This window comes from Gobio gobio (genome assembly GCF_949357685.1).
Source record: "Gobio gobio genome assembly, chromosome: 24".
NCBI classification, from domain to species: domain Eukaryota; kingdom Metazoa; phylum Chordata; class Actinopteri; order Cypriniformes; family Gobionidae; genus Gobio; species Gobio gobio.
Genome location: NC_137120.1, coordinates 706,129 through 723,628, shown reverse-complemented (window position 1 = coordinate 723,628; position 17,500 = coordinate 706,129). Strand labels below are relative to the sequence as shown.

At 48.6% G+C, this 17,500-nt stretch overlaps 2 protein-coding genes across 2 annotated transcripts in view; both read left to right on the top strand.

The window, feature by feature from the left end:
- The window catches only part of necap2 (NECAP endocytosis associated 2), a 9,105-nt gene extending 3,465 nt beyond the window's left edge, over nt 1-5,640 (top strand). The window contains exons 4-8 of the mRNA XM_079808450.1: nt 924-1,005; nt 1,081-1,189; nt 3,559-3,703; nt 3,779-3,866; nt 5,064-5,640. Of these exons, the coding sequence (XP_079664576.1) occupies nt 924-1,005; nt 1,081-1,189; nt 3,559-3,703; nt 3,779-3,866; nt 5,064-5,103 (464 nt within the window). The 3' untranslated portion in view covers nt 5,104-5,640. The remainder of the gene's footprint in view (nt 1-923; nt 1,006-1,080; nt 1,190-3,558; nt 3,704-3,778; nt 3,867-5,063) is intronic.
- Nucleotides 5,641-7,604: 1,964 nt separating this feature from the next.
- Nucleotides 7,605-17,500, top strand: part of crocc (ciliary rootlet coiled-coil, rootletin) — a 57,530-nt gene continuing 47,634 nt past the window's right edge. Inside the window, exons 1-8 of the mRNA XM_079808438.1 lie at nt 7,605-7,726; nt 8,128-8,270; nt 10,263-10,442; nt 10,710-10,769; nt 13,832-13,932; nt 14,024-14,189; nt 15,072-15,178; nt 15,258-15,473. Of these exons, the coding sequence (XP_079664564.1) occupies nt 8,136-8,270; nt 10,263-10,442; nt 10,710-10,769; nt 13,832-13,932; nt 14,024-14,189; nt 15,072-15,178; nt 15,258-15,473 (965 nt within the window). The 5' untranslated portion in view covers nt 7,605-7,726; nt 8,128-8,135. The remainder of the gene's footprint in view (nt 7,727-8,127; nt 8,271-10,262; nt 10,443-10,709; nt 10,770-13,831; nt 13,933-14,023; nt 14,190-15,071; nt 15,179-15,257; nt 15,474-17,500) is intronic.

Genomic DNA, 17,500 nt, shown 5'->3' with positions numbered 1-17,500 from the left:
GACCAGTGGAGAACCGGCCACAGGGTCATGGAGGACCAGTGGAGAACCGGCCACAGGGTCATGAAGGACCAGTGGAGAACCGGCCACAGGGTCATGGAGGACCAGTGGAGAACCGGCCACAGGGTCATGGAGGACCAGTGGAGAACCGGCCACAGGGTCATGGAGGACCAGTGGAGAACCGGCCACAGGGTCATGGAGGACCAGTGGAGAACCGGCCACAGGGTCATGGAGGACCAGTGGAGAACCGGCCACAGGGTCATGGAGGACCAGTGGAGAACCGGCCACAGGGTCATGAAGGACCAGTGGAGAACCGGCCACAGGGTCATGGAGGACCAGTGGAGAACCGGCCACAGGGTCATGGAGGACCAGTGGAGAACCGGCCACAGGGTCATGGAGGACCAGTGGAGAACCGGCCACAGGGTCATGAAGGGCCAGTGGAGAACCGGCCACAGGGTCATGAAGGACCAGTGGAGAACCGGCCACAGGGTCATGGAGGACCAGTGGAGAACCGGCCACAGGGTCATGGAGGACCAGTGGAGAACCGGCCACAGGGTCATGGAGGACCAGTGGAGAACCGGCCACAGGGTCATGGAGGACCAGTGGAGAACCGGCCACAGGGTCATGGAGGACCAGTGGAGAACCGGCCACAGGGTCATGGAGGACCAGTAGAGAACCGGCCACAGGGTCATGGGCGGCCGAGGCTCATTGATGCCCGTGTGGTCGATCAAACAGACGAGCTACTGGAGCTCAAACTGCTCCAGAAGTTAATGCTGGTTCTGATAGAAAGGGCTCAGAATACACAGAGCATCTCAGTTTGTTGTGTTGTCAGTGTTAATCACTTCAGTCAGTGGTCATAATGTTTTGCCTGATCGGTGTATACATTTTCCATGTGATGAGAAATGAATGTTTTGTGTCGTTTTCAGGGCGGCACGCGTTCATCGGCCTCGGTTTCGCCGACCGCGGCGACTCGTTCGATTTCAACGTGGCACTACAGGATCATTTCAAGTGAGTGGTTCAGTCTGACCTTTGACCTGCGGTGCACAACGACCTCTGACCTCATGACCCGTCTCTCTCACTCAGGTGGGTGAAGCAGGAAAGTGAATTTGCCCGACAGGAAGCCACTCAGGAGACGGCGCCGAAGCTGGACTTGGGCTTCAAGGAGGGCCAGACCATCAAGATCAACATCGGGGTGAGAGAGCCCCGCCCCCTCCCTGAGGGCGGAGTCACAGGCCCTGAGGGCGGAGTCACAGGCCCTGAGGGCGGAGTCACAGGCACACAGGAAACGGTTCCTGAATATCAGCTCGACTGCAGACGTGATACTGATTTCATACAAGCGTTCAATAAACAACAAGTTCATGTTTGATGACTCTAAACGACTGAAACATGAGGCTGGGGCGACAGACAGACAGAGAGACAGAGAGATGGCCAGACAGACAGACGGTCAGACAGACAGACAGACAGAGAGACGGTCAGACAGAGAGATGGCCAGACAGACAGACGGTCAGACAGACAGAGAGACGGTCAGACAGAGAGATGGCCAGACAGACAGACGGTCAGACAGACAGACAGAGAGACGGTCAGACAGAGAGATGGCCAGACAGACAGACGGTCAGACAGACAGACAGAGAGACGGTCAGACAGAGAGATGGCCAGACAGACAGACGGTCAGACAGAGAGATGGCCAGACAGACAGACGGTCAGACAGACAGAGAGACGGTCAGACAGAGAGATGGCCAGACAGACAGACGGTCAGACAGACAGACAGAGAGACGGTCAGACAGAGAGATGGCCAGACAGACAGACGGTTAGACAGACGGTCAGACAGACAGACAGAGAGACGTCAGACAGAGAGATGGCCAGACAGACAGACGGTCAGACAGACAGACAGAGAGACAGAGAGATGGCCAGACAGACAGACGGTCAGACAGACAGACAGACAGACGGTCAGACAGAGAGACGGTCAGACAGAGAGATGGCCAGACAGACAGACGGTTAGACAGACGGTCAGACAGACAGACAGAGAGACGTCAGACAGAGAGATGGCCAGACAGACAGACGGTCAGACAGACAGACAGAGAGACGGTCAGACAGAGAGATGGCCAGACAGACAGACGGACAGACAGACAGACAGACAGACAGACAGACAAGCAGACAGACAGACAGAGAGAGAGTCAGACAGACGGTCAGACAGACAGACAGTCAGACAGAGAGATGGCCAGACAGACAGACGGTCAGACAGACAGACGGTCAGACAGAGAGATGGCCAGACAGACAGACGGTCAGACAGACAGACGGTCAGACAGAGGGATGGACAGACAGACAGACGGTCAGACAGACAGACGGTCAGACAGAGAGATGGCCAGACAGACAGACGGTCAGACAGACAGACGGTCAGACAGACAGAGAGATGGCCAGACAGACAGACGGTCAGACAGACGGTCAGACAGAGAGATGGTCAGACAGAGAGATGGCCAGACAGACAGACGGTCAGACAGACAGACGGTCAGACAGAGAGACGGTCAGACAGACAGACAGAGACGGTCAGACAGAGAGACGGCCAGACAGACAGACGTTCAGACAGACAGACGGTCAGACAGACAGACAAGCAAACAGACAGACAGAGAGAGAGTCAGACAGACGGTCAGACAGAGAGAGAGTCAGACAGACGGACAGACAGACAGATGGTCAGACAGACGGTCAGACAGACAGATGGTCAGACAGGCAGACAGAGAGACGGTCAGACAGACAGATGGTCAGACAGACAGACAGAGAGAGAGTCAGACAGAGAAACGGTCAGACAGACAGATGGTCAGACAGACAGACAGAGAGACGGTCAGACAGAGAGACGGTCAGACAGACAGATGGTCAGACAGACAGACAGAGAGAGAGTCAGACAGATGGTCAGACAGAGATAGAGTCAGACAGACAGACAGATGGTCAGACAGACGGTCAGACAGACAGATGGTCAGACAGACAGACAGAGAGAGAGTCAGACAGACAGAGAGACGGTCAGACAGACAGATGGTCAGACAGACAGACAGACAGATAGACAGAGAGTCAGACGGACAGACAGAGAGAGAGTCAGACAGACGGTCAGACAGACAGATGGTCAGACAGACAGACAGAGAGAGAGTCAGACAGATGGACAGACAGACGGTCAGACAGACAGACGGTCAGACAGACAGATGGTCAGACAGACAGACAGAGAGAGAGTCAGACAGACGGTCAGACAGACAGACAGAGAGAGTCAGACAGACAGAGAGAGAGTCAGACAGACAGACAGAGAGAGAGTCAGACAGACAGACTGTCAGACAGACGGTCAGACAGACAGACAGGCACAGACGGTCAGACAGACAGATGGTCAGACAGATAGACAGCCGGTCAGAGAGACAGACGGTCAGACAGGCAGACAGACGGTCAGACAGACAGACAGGCACAGACGGTCAGACAGACAGATGGTCAGACAGATAGACAGCCGGTCAGAGAGACAGACGGTCAGACAGGCAGACAGATGGTCAGACAGACAGGTGGTGATTTCTGTCTCTCTCTCTCTCTCAGAACATAAAGAAGAAGGACTCCAGCGGGCCGGTGAAGTCTCGTGCGGTTGGAGGTTTGCTTCCTCCTCCACCCGGTGTGAAAGCCGGCGCTCTCGTTCTCCCACCTGCAGCACAGCACATGACACCTGTCGCTCCGCCCAGCACAGGTGAGCCGCTCACACCCAACCCATTTATTACAGCCTGTGGTGGGTGTGGCTAATGTGAGGCTCCTCCCCTTTTAGGGACACTGTTGGACATTGGAGACTCCGTCCCCACTGCGGCTCCGCCCTCTCAGGACCTGTGGGGGGATTTCACTGCGGCAGGCTCTGGGTCAGTAGGATGTCTGTCTGTCTGTCTGTCTACCTGTCTCTCTGTCTGTCTGACCGTCTGTCTGCCTGTCTCTGTCTGACTCTCTGATGTCTGTCTGTCTGACTGTCTGATGTCTTTCTGACCGTCTGTCTCTCTGTCTGTCTGACATCTGTCTGTGTCTGACCGTCTGTCTGCCAGTCTGTCTGTCTGTCTGCCTGTCTCTGTCTGACTCTCTGATGTCTGTCTGACCATCTGTCTCTCTGTCTGTCTTTCTGTCTGTGTGTCTGACCGTCTGTCTGTCTGTCTGTCTGACATCTGTCTGTGTCTGACCGTCTGTCTGCCAGTCTGACCGTCTGTCTGTCTGTCTACCTGTCTCTCTGTCTGTCTGTCTGCCTGTCTCTGTCTGACTCTCTGATGTCTGTCTGTCTGACCGTCTGTCTGTCTGTCTGTCTGTCTGACCATCTGTCTCTCTGTCTGTCTTTCTGTCTGTGTGTCTGACCGTCTGTCTGTCTGTCTACCTGTCTCTCTGTCTGTGTGTCTGACCGTCTGTCCGACAGTCTGACCATCTGTCTGTCTGTCTGACCATCTGTCTCTCTGTCTGTCTTTCTGTCTGTGTGTCTGACCGTCTGTCTGTCTGTCTACCTGTCTCTCTGTCTGTGTGTCTGACCGTCTGTCCGACAGTCTGACCATCTGTCTGTCTGTCTGACCATCTGTCTACCTGTCTCTCTGTTTGTTTGTCTGTCTGACCATCTGTCTGTGTGTCTGACCGTCTGTCTGCCAGTCTGACCGTCTGTGTCTGTCTGTCTGACCGTCTGTCTACCTGTCTGTCTGACCATCTGTCTGACTCTCTGATGTCTGTCTGTCTGACCATCTGTCTGACTCTCTGATGTCTGTCTGTCTGTCTGCCAGTCTGAACGTCTGTCTGTCTGATTGACCGTCTCTCTCTGTCTGCCTGTCTCTCTGTCTGCCTCTCTATCTGTCTGTCCGTCCGTCTCTCTCTCTATCTGTCTCACTCTGTCTGTCTGTCTCACTCTCTGTCCGTCCGTCTCTCTCTCTATCTGTCTCACTCTGTCTGTCTGTCTGTCTCCCTCTCTGTCCGTCTGTCCGTCCGTCTCTCTCTCTACCTGTCTCACTCTGTCTGTCTGTCTGTCTCCCTCTCTGTCCGTCTGTCCGTCCGTCTCTCTCTCTACCTGTCTCACTCTCTGGTGTGTTCGACAGGTCCACACAGGACACGCGGTCGGAGTGGGTGCAGTTCTAGCGTGTGGATGAGATCATGTGATGATGTAATGACACACGGATGTTTCTATGCAATCGGCTGCGGCGCTGATGTCTCTGCATTCCGTCAGATCATGTGATGATGTCATCAGTGTCACGTCTCGTTTCCCTGGTTACAGCTGAAGCGTGTCATCATACCCGTCCCCCATCAGCCCCGCCCCCAAACTCACCCCATTGGCTGAGCCAGAGTAAAGCATTAGAGGCCCAGTGTTTACAGGAAGTGCAGAGCTGTGACTTCCTCTTTAGTGTGATCATGTGACACGCTTCAGCCGTGACGCTCTTTATCTGTCATGTGATCTGACTCTCTCTGAAGAGCTTATTTTGTATGTGTTTATAAGCAGAAGATTTCATCATATATATATATATATTAAACTAACCCCAGACTTTATGGCTTTATTTCCTGGTGACTACAGTTTTATTCTTGATATTGTCAGTAATTATAAACGTTCCTTCAAGTGCCTTTATGAACCTGTAGAATGTACAAATGATGGTTTATATATGAATAAACCGGTTTCTGATACACACGTCTGTTCATTTCCTCTCTGATGATGTGTGCTCATTTACATATCTACATAAACATGAGTGTGGTGGTTTCCATAGTGATTGTGTTGTAGTTTCGGCTGTGAATGAGAGCTGCTGATTGGCCAGGTGAGTTGTATACTCTTAAATATTAATGAACATGAATAGTTTTAACACATTGAGTCAGAAGTCTCGTATTCAAGCCGGTTTCTGTGTGTAAATCCCGATTATCCCGCCGTGATTTGGGGTCTTTTATATGCGCGGGAAGTGAGTGTGACCCCGGAAAGAGTCCAGACTGAGCATCACACCCGTAAACACACACACATTACCACACAAACACTTTCATTTGGAGTTTAATGCGGATTTCACGCAGTTTTGCCGGTAAGATCCCGCGTGATTTGCTCCGGGCGCGACTGAACGCGTTCGCGGATGAATGAGTGAAATATTAATAAATGTGATCGATCACTTGTCATGAGTGAATTAGCATCATGTGTTTATTGATTTAACTGTACAGCGTCTCTTGTCTTTATGCACGCGGAGAGTTTGAGTCGATGTGAATCTCAAAATGGTGGATTATAATATAAAGACCTGCTGATCGTAATAGCGGCTGTATTTTTAACGTCGTGTCGTGAATGTGAGGGAGTTTGTAGTTCCTCTCAGAGATTTAAACGCTGTAGTTCCTAAAGCCGCCTCAGGGGGCGCGCGCGCACGAGCCGCGTTCACGCTTTGATTTAAGACTAACTGAAGAATACAGTGTGTGAAACCATACAGAATCACTTAAAACGATTAATTTGAGGAATTAACACCTTTATATATTTAATAAATAAACGTAGCGGCTCCTTTTAAGTAATTCCTCAGTGAATAATCTGGATTTCTGATGATGACCGTTGCCCACATGTGTTGATGTGCTGTTGCCATGGTGATGTGTATACTAAACATGTTAAATTGCAGTACTTTTTTTAGTTATGTTTAATAATAATATAGGCTATATATTATTATTAAAGTCACCAATAAAAAAGTTATAATACAATACAGTAAAACGCGGTGTTTCTGTGTGGAATGTTATCAGAATTTCTGCAGCGTTTATTATCTTTGTTTTATTAGTTAGTTTATTGTGTGTATTTTATTAGTTTATAATTGTATCGTCGATGTTTCAGTTTCTCTTTTGAATCCGTTTGAGCTGCATCATGTATAATCTCACTCAATCTCATTAAAGCCTCTCTCTCTCTCACACACACACACACACACACGCTCTCTCTCAGTGTGTTCTCGGGTCTGTTCGGGAAGGGTCGCAATAACTGGATTAATATCTCGTTTATGAAGGAGTTCTGCGAGCGGTCACCCGATTCATTCGCTATAACGGCGCGATTCTCTGATCAGATCGGGTTTGTTCGATGATTCTAATCTGATCATAACTTCATCATGAGCGGTTCTGAAAACCCGAGCGAGTCCAAACTTGAGGCGGTCATTCAGGTCTAGTTCCTTTACTTATTTTATTTCATTAATTATTACACTCTAAAAAATGCTGGGTTGTTTCGACCATTGTTGGGTCAAATATGGACAAAATTAACCGTTGGGTTTGAATTTTTAACCGTTGGGTTTGAATTTTTGAATTAAAATTTAAACCCAACGGTCAAGCAGCAGTGTAGAGTATCATCAGAACAACTCTAGACGAATCGCGTGTTATATTCATATTTCCATATTGTGTTGAGGTAAACGCGTCTGCTATATGAATAAATGAAATGTGTTTAGTTTAGTTCTGTTGGTACCGGAGGCGCCGCAGGTGTGTGTTCTGATCCGATCTAAATATACTCAGATCACCACTGAGACCATCTGCTACTGACACACACACACACACACACACACACACACACACACACACACACACACACACACACACACACACACACACACACACACACACACTGTGGCATAATAGCGTTGTGTTTGTGTGTTTCAGAGGTTGGAGGAGAGCGTTTTGTCTGAAGAAACGCGTCTGACGGTTCGAGGATCTTCTCCAGATGAGCCTCCGTCCAGTTTACCGGCGCGCGTGCGCGAGATCGTGTCCAGAAACCTGAGCGACAGCGGTGAGGCTCCTCAAACTCCCGCCACAGCTCAACAACCGTTATTTCTCAACGGTCTAAACAGACGGTTTTTTCAAAACGTTCTAAAAACGTAATTATCGGCGTTATGTGAACGTTATTTTTGAATGTTCTCTGAACGTTCTGAAACATTCAAAAAACGTTTGACCAATGTCCAACCATAACGCTCCGTGACTGATGTGTAAAGTTTTGAGAACTTTATTAAAGAGCAGATAACTTTGAACGAACGCTCTATTAACGTTACTGGAACATTTGTTCATAACGTTGCCAGAACGTTCCCTGTTATCTGGGATTGAGCTCAACTGCTCTCTCCCTCTCTCTCTCTCTCTCTCTCTCTCTCTCTCTCTCTCTCTCCCTCTCCCTCTCTCTCTCTCTCTCTCTCTCAGCTGGAGGCATGTCGTCGGGTCTGTCGGTCCAGGAGGAGAACCGGGTTCTGCAGGTAGAACTGAGTCGTGTGGAGGATCTTCTGGCCCACAGTCGAGCGGAACGAGATGAACTGGCCATCAAATACAGCGCCATCAGCGAGAGAGTGAGAAACACACTCTCTCTCACACACACACACACACACACACACACACACACACACACACTCATCGCAGAACCTGTTTAAGTTGTGGATCTGAACTTTTGCGGTTCTCCAGGGCCATGTTTACGGTGTTTTTACACTCTGTGTGCGGTGAGAACACACACACGCTCGGTCTTTTGTCTGCATCCCAGCGAGGTTGACCCGTCTCCGTGGTAACGGGGAGTGGAATGGCACGTTGCCATGGCGACTGTAAACAGGCTCTTTGATTCAGGGGCCCATCAGGACGTTTGTGATGTACTCAGACAGTCTGAACGTGAGCTGTGTTCACCTGGGATGTAGGTTGCCAGGGAGCTGTTTATGGTTGCTAGGGCGATCTAGGTAGTTTCTACCGTTGCGAAATCTTTCGGCCCTTGCGCGATATTCCCGATCCTGTTGAAGCGGCTGGATTGGTGAAGAGCGTCCTTTAGTGCACCTATCAAATCACAAAGACTGGGATTCAATTCAATAAATATATGCCAGATATATGTCAGTCAAATACAGCCGTTCTGTCACAGGAGCGCATAACATCCAATCCCGTCTGCGAAACCGGCTGTCGTGAGCGCAAGAGAAGCTGCGCTTTAACGCTTGAATATGAAGAAATCCACACAGCCATAAATATTACTAAATAAAATTCATTTGTTTTTACTAAACACTTGATTTTTAGTATTTTAAATATTACAGTAGTAACAGTTCTTATTGTAATACTGATTTAATAATAATAATAATATAATTATTATAGTAACCGCAAACTGTTAATAACTATTATGTTATTTTATAGTCATATCGATGTATAATAACATATTGGCAAAGCAAACCTGGAGTTAAAAAAAAAAAAAAATCAGAATTGTATTTTTTTGCCTCCAAATGGTGACGCACTAGTGACTTCAGTGTTGTATATGGTTGCTAGGGTGTTCAGTGTGGTTGCTAAGGTGCTGTAGATGGTAAGGGTGTTCTGGTTGGTTGCATATGGTTTCTAGGGTTCTCTGTGGTTGCTAAGATGTTGTATATGGTTGATAGGGTGTTCTGCTAAGGTGTTATATATGGTTGCTAGGGTGCTCTGTGTGGTTACTAAGGTGTTGTATATGGTTACTAGGGTGTTGTATATGGTTGCTTGGGTGTTCTGTGTGGTTGCTAAGGTGTTGTATATGGTTGCTAGGGTGTTCTGTGTGGTTGCTAAGGTGTTGCATATGGTTGCTAGGGTGCTCTGTGTGGTTGCTAAGGTGTTGTATATGGTTGCTAGGGTGTTCAGTAGGGTTGCTAAGGTGTTGTATATGGTTGCCAGGGTGCTCTATGGGGTTGCTAAGGTGTTGTATATGGTTGCTAGGGTGCTCTGTGTGGTTGCTAAGGTGTTGTATATGGTTTCTAGGGTGTTCAGTGGGGTTGCTAAGGTGTTGTATATGGTTGCTAGGGTGTTCAGTGTGGATGCTATGGTGTTGTATATGGTTGCTAGGGTGCTCTGTGTGGTTGCTAAGGTGTTGTATATGGTTGCTAGGGTGTTCAGTGGGGTTGCTAAAGTGTTGTATATGGTTGCTAGGGTGTTCAGTGTGGTTGCTAAGGTGTTGTATATGGTTGCCAGGGTGTTCAGTGTGGTTGCTAAGGTGTTGTATATGGTATCTAGGGTGCTCTGTGTGGTTGTTAAGGTGTTGTATATGTTAGGGTGCTCTGTGTGGTTGCTAAGATGTTGTATATGGTTGCCAGGGTGTTCAGTGTGGTTGCCTAGGTGTTGTATATGGTTGCTAGGGTGTTCAGTGTGGTTGCTAAGGTGTTGTATATGGTTGCCAGGGTATTCAGTGTGGTTGCTAAGATGTTGTATATGGTTGCCAGGGTATTCAGTGTGGTTGCTAAGGTGTTGTATATGGTTGCTAGGGTGTTCAGTGTGGTTGCTAAGGTGTTGTATATGGTTGCCAGGGGGCTCTGTGTGGTTGCTAAGCACCTGTTCTCCTGGTGTGTGTGCAGCTGGAGCAGGCGCTGCGTCTGGAGACGGATGGGGATGGCCGGGACTCTCCTCTGGCGCAGCAGAATGTGGATCTGCGCAGACGGCTGGACGAGGAACAGGCGGCGTACAAGCGCAAACTCACGGCCTATCAGGAGGGCCAGCAGAGGCAAGCGCAGCTCGTGCAGAAGCTACAGGCCAAGGTACCGCACAGCATTCTGGGGCTTACAGCCAGAACTTACATTATGGTTTAAGAAAAATCAATCGTGATCATTAATTCTTTTTTTTCTTTCCTTCTATGTGATTCATTATTTGTGATATTATGATATGATATTGTTGTTTGTTTGTTTGTTTTCTGTATTGTAATTGAACGCTGTGATGTTATGGGACAGGTGATTGAGCACAGCATTAGTGGTGTACGGACCCTGTTAACTCAACACACACTCTCTGATCTCATGGTGTGTGTGCAGGTGCTCCAGTACAAGAAGAAGTGTGGAGATCTGGAACAGATGCTGCAGGAGAAATCTACTGTCAGTGAACATCCCATAATACCTCACTCAGACACAGAAGTTGGAATATTTAATAGTCTGTGATTTAAGAGTGTGAATGCGCTGCGTGTTCCAGAGCGGAGCGCTGCACTGTGTCCGTCCTCACACCAGACGCGGCGTGTGTGAATAAATCACGCTTTTCACGTGTAGTTAGACGCGTACGCGACCATCTTGAGTTTACTCGCTTCACTCGCGTGACATTCACTTCACAACAGACGAGAGTTCGTGTCGTGGGCGGGGCTTCTGCCAGCGGCTCGTCTCGTTGTGAAATGGCTGACATGACTGTTTTAAAATCCGGTGAATAAGCTCAAGCTTTAGCTAGCTCGTAGTCTCAATATATAGATCTACAGCGGGAGAGCAAGTGTTTGATTCACTGCCGATTTTGCAGGTTTGCCCACTTACAAAGCATGTAGAGTCTGTCATTTTTATCAACTTGGAGAGACGGAATCTAAAATCCAGAAAATCACATGGTATGATTTTTAAGTAATTAATTAGCATTTTAAGTATTTGATGCATCAGAAAAGCATCCCCAGAGAATGACGTTTCCACCTCCATGCGTCACGGTTGGGATGATGTTCTTGGGGTTGTACTCGTTCTTCTTCTTCCTCCAAACGCGGCGAGTGGAGTTTAGACCAAAAAGCTCTATTTTCGTCTCATCAGACCACATGACCTTCTCCTATTCCTCCTCTGGATCATCCAGATGGTCACTGGCAGACTTCAGATGGGCTGGACATGCTCTGGCTTGAGCAGGGAACCTCGCGTGCGCTGCAGGATTTTAATCCAGGAGTGTGTAGTGTTACTAATGGTGTTCTTTGAGACTGTGGTCCCAGCTCTCTTCAGGTCATTGAGCAGTTCTGGGCTGATCCTCCCCTTCCTCATGATCGCTGATGCCCCACGAGGTCAGATCTCGCATGGAGCCCCAGACCGAGGGAGATTGACCGCCATCTTGAACTTTCTCACCAAGCTGCTTGCCTATTGTCCTGTAGCCCATCCCAGCCTTGAGCAGGTCTACAGTTTTATCCCTGATGTCCTTACACAGCTCTCTGGTCTTGGCCATTGTGGAGAGGTTGGAGTCTTTGATTGAGTGTGTGGACAGGTGTCTTTAATACAGGTGATGAGTGGAGGACAGGAGGACTTCTGAAAGAAACACTAACAGGTCTGTGAGAGCCGGAAGTCTTACTGGCTGGCTGGAGATCAAATACTGTCATGCAATAAAATGCAAATTAATTATTTAACAATCATACAATGTGATTTTCTTGATTATTGTTTTAGATTCCGTCTCTCACAGTTGAAGAGTACCTTTGATAAACATTACAGACTCTACACGCTCTGTCAGTGAGCAAACCTGCAGAATCAGCAGTGAATCAAACACTTGCTCTCCAACTGAGTAAAGCGCTTTAGACTGTCCGGCCTCCTCACTCTCTTTCTTCCAGCAAGATCCTTTATTCCTGTTTCTCTAAAGTATGAAGATGTGTGACAGCTCCGGGTATCCACTGATGATTCTGTCCTCGTTGTCACTGCTAGAGCAAGCTCCTGATTGGTTAATGCGGCGTGAATATCCACCAAAGTTCAGATTTTTCAACTCTTGCGGATCACGTGTTACACACATCAAACGCCCGAAACGCTCAATCCGTGCCGTGTCATTCAAGCGAATCGCGCCGCACAATGTCTATCCGTGTCAACATTCATTCAAATCTACATTTATACATCTTTACTAAATTAACTAGTTAACTAAAGGATAACACCCATTTCATTCAAAAAGTGAAACTTGTATATTATATTCATTCATTACACACAGACTGATATATTTCAAAAGTTTATTTCTTTTAATTGTGATGATTATAACTGACAACTAATGAAAATCCCAAATTCAGAAACTCAGATAATGAGAATATTGTGAAAATGTTGAATATTGAAGACACTCTAATCAGCTGATGAACTCAAAACACCTTTAAATGGTCTCTCAGTCTAGTTCTGTAGGCCACACAATCATGGGGAAGAAGCTGACCTGACAGCTGTCCAGAAGACGACCTTTGACCCCTTGCACAAGGAGGGCAAGACACACAAGGTCATTGCAGAAGAGGCTGGCTGTTCTCAGAGCTCTGTGTCCAAGCACATTAATAGAGACGCGAAGGGAAGGAAAAGATGTGCTAGAAAAAAGTGTAGAAGCAATAGGGATAACCGCACCCTGGAGAGGATTGAGAAACAAAACCCATTCAAAAATGTGGAGGAGATTCACAAAGAGTGGACTGGAGCTGGAGTCAGTGCTTCAAGAACCTCTACACACAGACGTATGACAGACATGGGTTTCAGCTGTCGCACTCTTGACCAACAGACAGCGTCAGAAGCGTCTCGCCTGGGCTAAAGACAGACAGGACTGGACTGAGTGGCCAGAGTTATGTTCTCTGATGAAGTCAATCAGGGTCCAGAGTCTGGAGGAAGAGAGGAGAGGCACACAATCCACACTGCTGGAGCTCCAGTGTAAAGTTCCCACAGTCAGTGATGGTTTGGGGTGCCATGTCATGCGCTGGTGTTGGTCCACTGTGTTTTCTGAGGTCAGAGGTCAACGCAGCCGTATAGCAGGAAGTTTTAGAGCTCTTCATGCTTCCTGCTGCTGACCAACTTTATGGAGATGCAGATTTCATTTTCCAACAGGACTGGGCCCAGCACACAGTGCCAAAGATTTCTAAAAACCCTTTCTTTGTGTTGGTCTTCAGTAATATTCTAATTTTCTGAGTTACTGAATTTGGAATTTTCCTTAGTTGTCAGTTATAATCATCAAAACTAAAAGAAATAAACATCGAAATATATCAGTCTGCGTGTAATGAATGAATATAATGTACAAGTTTCACTTTTTGAATGGAATTAGTGAAATAAATCATCTTTTTGATGATATTCTAATGATATGACCAGCAGCTGTAAAGCGGATCCGTTGTTAAACTTCTGCGTTATAAGCACAGCGTTGTCATGTCAACGTTCCCTAAACTCGTTTACTAAATGAAGTCTCTGGAGTTTTTCATTTGCTGATGTTCGTGTGGCTGCAGGGCCGAGGGGATGGCGGCAGCAACGGTCACCAGCGCGAGGACGACGAGCCCAGCCGCGAGCTGGAGAGCGCCCTCATCCGCCTGGAGGAGGAACAGCAGAGGTCTGAGCTAACCCGTCCGCTCTGTTAGCCTGCGCTCGCTAGCGTGTGCTTGACGTGTTTGCGTGTGCTTGACGTGTTTGCGTGTGTGCAGGAGCAGCGGCCTGTCTGCGGTCAACGCTATGCTGCGCGAGCAGCTGGAGCAGGCCGGACTGGCCAATGAGGCGCTGAGCCAGGACATCCGCAGACTCACTGCTGACTGGACCAGAGCGAGGGAGGAGCTGGAGCAGAAGGAGTCTGATTGGAGGAGAGAGGAGGAGGTGGGTGTGGCCGCCGCATCGCTGCGACCCGGAGGGCGAGGTGCAGAGTTTAAAGGATTAGTTCGATTTACTTTTGCTGATAGTTTCCTCACCCTCATGTCATCCAAGATGTCCATGTCTTTCTTTCTGCAGTCGAAAAGAAATGAAGGTTTTGGATGAAAACAGTCCAGGGTTTTTCTCCATATAATGGACTTCAATGGGCTCCAAACGGGTCAAGGTCCAAATGACAGTTTCAGTGCAGCTTTAAACGACACCAGATGATGAATAAGGGTCTGATCTAGACAAACCATCAGCTTCTGAGAGAAACCCAGCAGTATTTATGATATTATTTTACCTCTTATCAGACGAGCGTGATCATCTCTGAGCTCAGACATAACTTCCGCTGAGTGAGGTCAAATATGAGCGTGGTCATAGATGTATCAATCGTAGATGCCTCATTCTACTGATCCGTGCAGGCGCTAATGAGGCATCTACGTATACATCTATGACCACGCTCGTATTTGACCTCACTTAGCTGAAGTTATGTCTGAGCTCAGAGATGATCACGCTCGTCTGATAAGAGGTAAAATAATATCATAAATACTGCTGGGTTTCTCTCAGAAGCTGATGGTTTGTCTAGATCAGACCCTTATTCATCATCTGGTGTCGTTTAAAGCTGCACTGAAACTGTCATTTGGACCTTGACCCGTTTGGAGCCCATTGAAGTCCATTATATGGAGAAAAACCCTGGACTGTTTTCATCCAAAACCTTCATTTCTTTTCGACTGCAGAAAGAAAGACATGGACATCTCTGATGACGGGGGTGAGGAAACTCAGCAAAAGTTTATTTAAAAGTGAACTAATCTTTTAACGGTGTGTGTGTGTGTGTGTGTGTGTGTGCAGTCTTTCCACAGTTACTTCAGCAGCGAGCATGGGCGTCTGCTGGCGCTCTGGAGGCAGGTGGTGGGCGTCCGCAGGCACGTCTGTGAGCTGAAGAGCGCCACCGAGAGGTCAGACCGCATCACTGCAGCCGCACACACCTGCGCCCGCGCGCCCTCTGACCTCTGACCTCTGCCCGTGTGTCCGCAGGGATCTGTCCGAGGTGCGGAACCAGCTGGCGTGGGCGGCCCAGAGCGTGCAGCTGCAGTGTGTGAGCGCCTGCGCGGGTCAGGACGGGTCAGCGCTGGCGCTGGAGAGAGAGGCGGGTCAGCGGCGGGCACTGGAGCAGCAGCTCAGAGACACACTCACCGACATGATGAGCCTTCAGGCCCGCGGCGACTCAGAGCGCGCAGAGCTCAACTCACGGTCCGTCAGGAACACAACAACCACAAGATATACGGCACCAAAAATGCTTCTTGGCTCGTAATCATAGGGGAACCTTTTTTAGTGCTTTATAGCACCAATTTTGTTTCTTCAGCGGTTCTTCAGCGGTTCTTCAGCGGTTCTTCAGCGGTTCTTCAGTGGTTCTTCAGTGGTTCTTCAGCGGTTCTTCAGCGGTTCTTCAGAGGTGCTTCAGCGCTTCTTCAGCGCTTCTTCAGCGGTTCTTCAGTGGTTCTTCAGTGGTTCTTCAGCGGTTCTTCAGCGGTTCTTCAGCGGTTCTTCAGTGGTTCTTCAGTGGTTCTTCAGTGGTTCTTCAGAGGTGCTTCAGCGGTTCTTCAGAGGTTCTTCAGTGGTTCTTCAGCGGTTCTTCAGCGGTTCTTCAGCGGTTCTTCAGCGGTTCTTCAGCGGTTCTTCAGTGGTTCTTCAGCGGTTCTTCAGCGGTTCTTCAGTGGTTCTTCAGCGGTTCTTCAGCGGTTCTTCAGTGGTTCTTCAGCGGTTCTTCAGAGGTTCTTCAGTGGTTCTTCAGCGGTTCTTCAGCGGTTCTTCAGTGGTTCTTCAGCGGTTCTTCAGCGGTTCTTCAGTGGTTCTTCAGCGCTTCTTCAGCGGTTCTTCAGTGGTTCTTCAGTGGTTCTTCAGCGGTTCTTCAGCGGTTCTTCAGCGGTTCTTCAGTGGTTCTTCAGTGGTTCTTCAGAGGTGCTTCAGCGGTTCTTCAGTGGTTCTTCAGTGGTTCTTCATTGGTTCTTCAGTGGTTCTTCAGTGGTTCTTCAGTGGCTCTTCAGTGGTTCTTCAGCGGTTCTTCAGTGGCTCTTCAGTGGTTCTTCAGCGGTTCTTCAGTGGTTCTTCAGCGGTTCATCAGTGGTTCTTCAGAGGTGCTTCAGTGGTTCTTCAGTGGTTCTTCAGTGGTTCTTCAGAGGTGCTTCAGTGGTTCTTCAGTGGTTCTTCAGTGGTTCTTCAGCGGTTCTTCAGTGGTTCTTCAGTGGTTCTTCAGCGGTTCTTCAGCGGTTCTTCAGCGGTTCTTCAGCGGTTCTTCAGTGGTTCTTCAGCGGTTCTTCAGCGGTTCTTCAGCGGTTCTTCAGTGGTTCTTCAGTGGTTCTTCAGAGGTGCTTCAGCGGTTCTTCAGTGGTTCTTCAGCGCTTCTTCAGCGGTTCTTCAGTGGTTCTTCAGCGGTTCTTCAGCGGTTCTTCAGCGGTTCTTCAGTGGTTCTTCAGTGGTTCTTCAGAGGTGCTTCAGAGGTGCTTCAGCGGTTCTTCAGCGGTTCTTCAGCGCTTCTTCAGCGCTTCTTCAGTGGTTCTTCAGCGGTTCTTCAGCGGTTCTTCAGCGGTTCTTCAGCGGTTCTTCAGTGGTTCTTCAGAGGTGCTTCAGCGGTTCTTCAGCGGTTCTTCAGTGGTTCTTCATTGGTTCTTCAGTGGTTCTTCAGCGGTTCTTCAGCGGTTCTTCAGTGGCTCTTCAGTGGTTCTTCAGTGGTTCTTCAGTGGCTCTTCAGTGGTTCTTCAGCGGTTCTTCAGTGGCTCTTCAGTGGTTCTTCAGCGGTTCTTCAGTGGTTCTTCAGTGGTTCTTCAGCGGTTCTTCAGAGGTGCTTCAGTGGTTCTTCAGTGGTTCTTCAGTGGTTCTTCAGAGGTGCTTCAGTGGTTCTTCAGTGGTTCTTCAGAGGTTCTTCAGCGGTTCTTCAGCGGTTCTTCAGTGGTTCTTCAGTGGTTCTTCAGCGGTTCTTCAGCGGTTCTTCAGTGGTTCTTCAGCGGTTCTTCAGTGGTTCTTCAGCGGTTCTTCAGTGGTTCTTCAGCGGTTCTTCAGCGGTTCTTCAGTGGTTCTTCAGCGGTTCTTCAGCGGTTCTTCAGTGGTTCTTCAGCGGTTCTTTAGTCGTTCTTCAGCGGTTCTTCAGTGGTTCTTCAGTGGTTCTTCAGCGGTTCTTCAGCGGTTCTTCAGTGGTTCTTCAGCGGTTCTTCAGCGGTTCTTCAGCGGTTCTTCAGTGGTTCTTCAGCGGTTCTTTAGTCGTTCTTCAGCGGTTCTTCAGT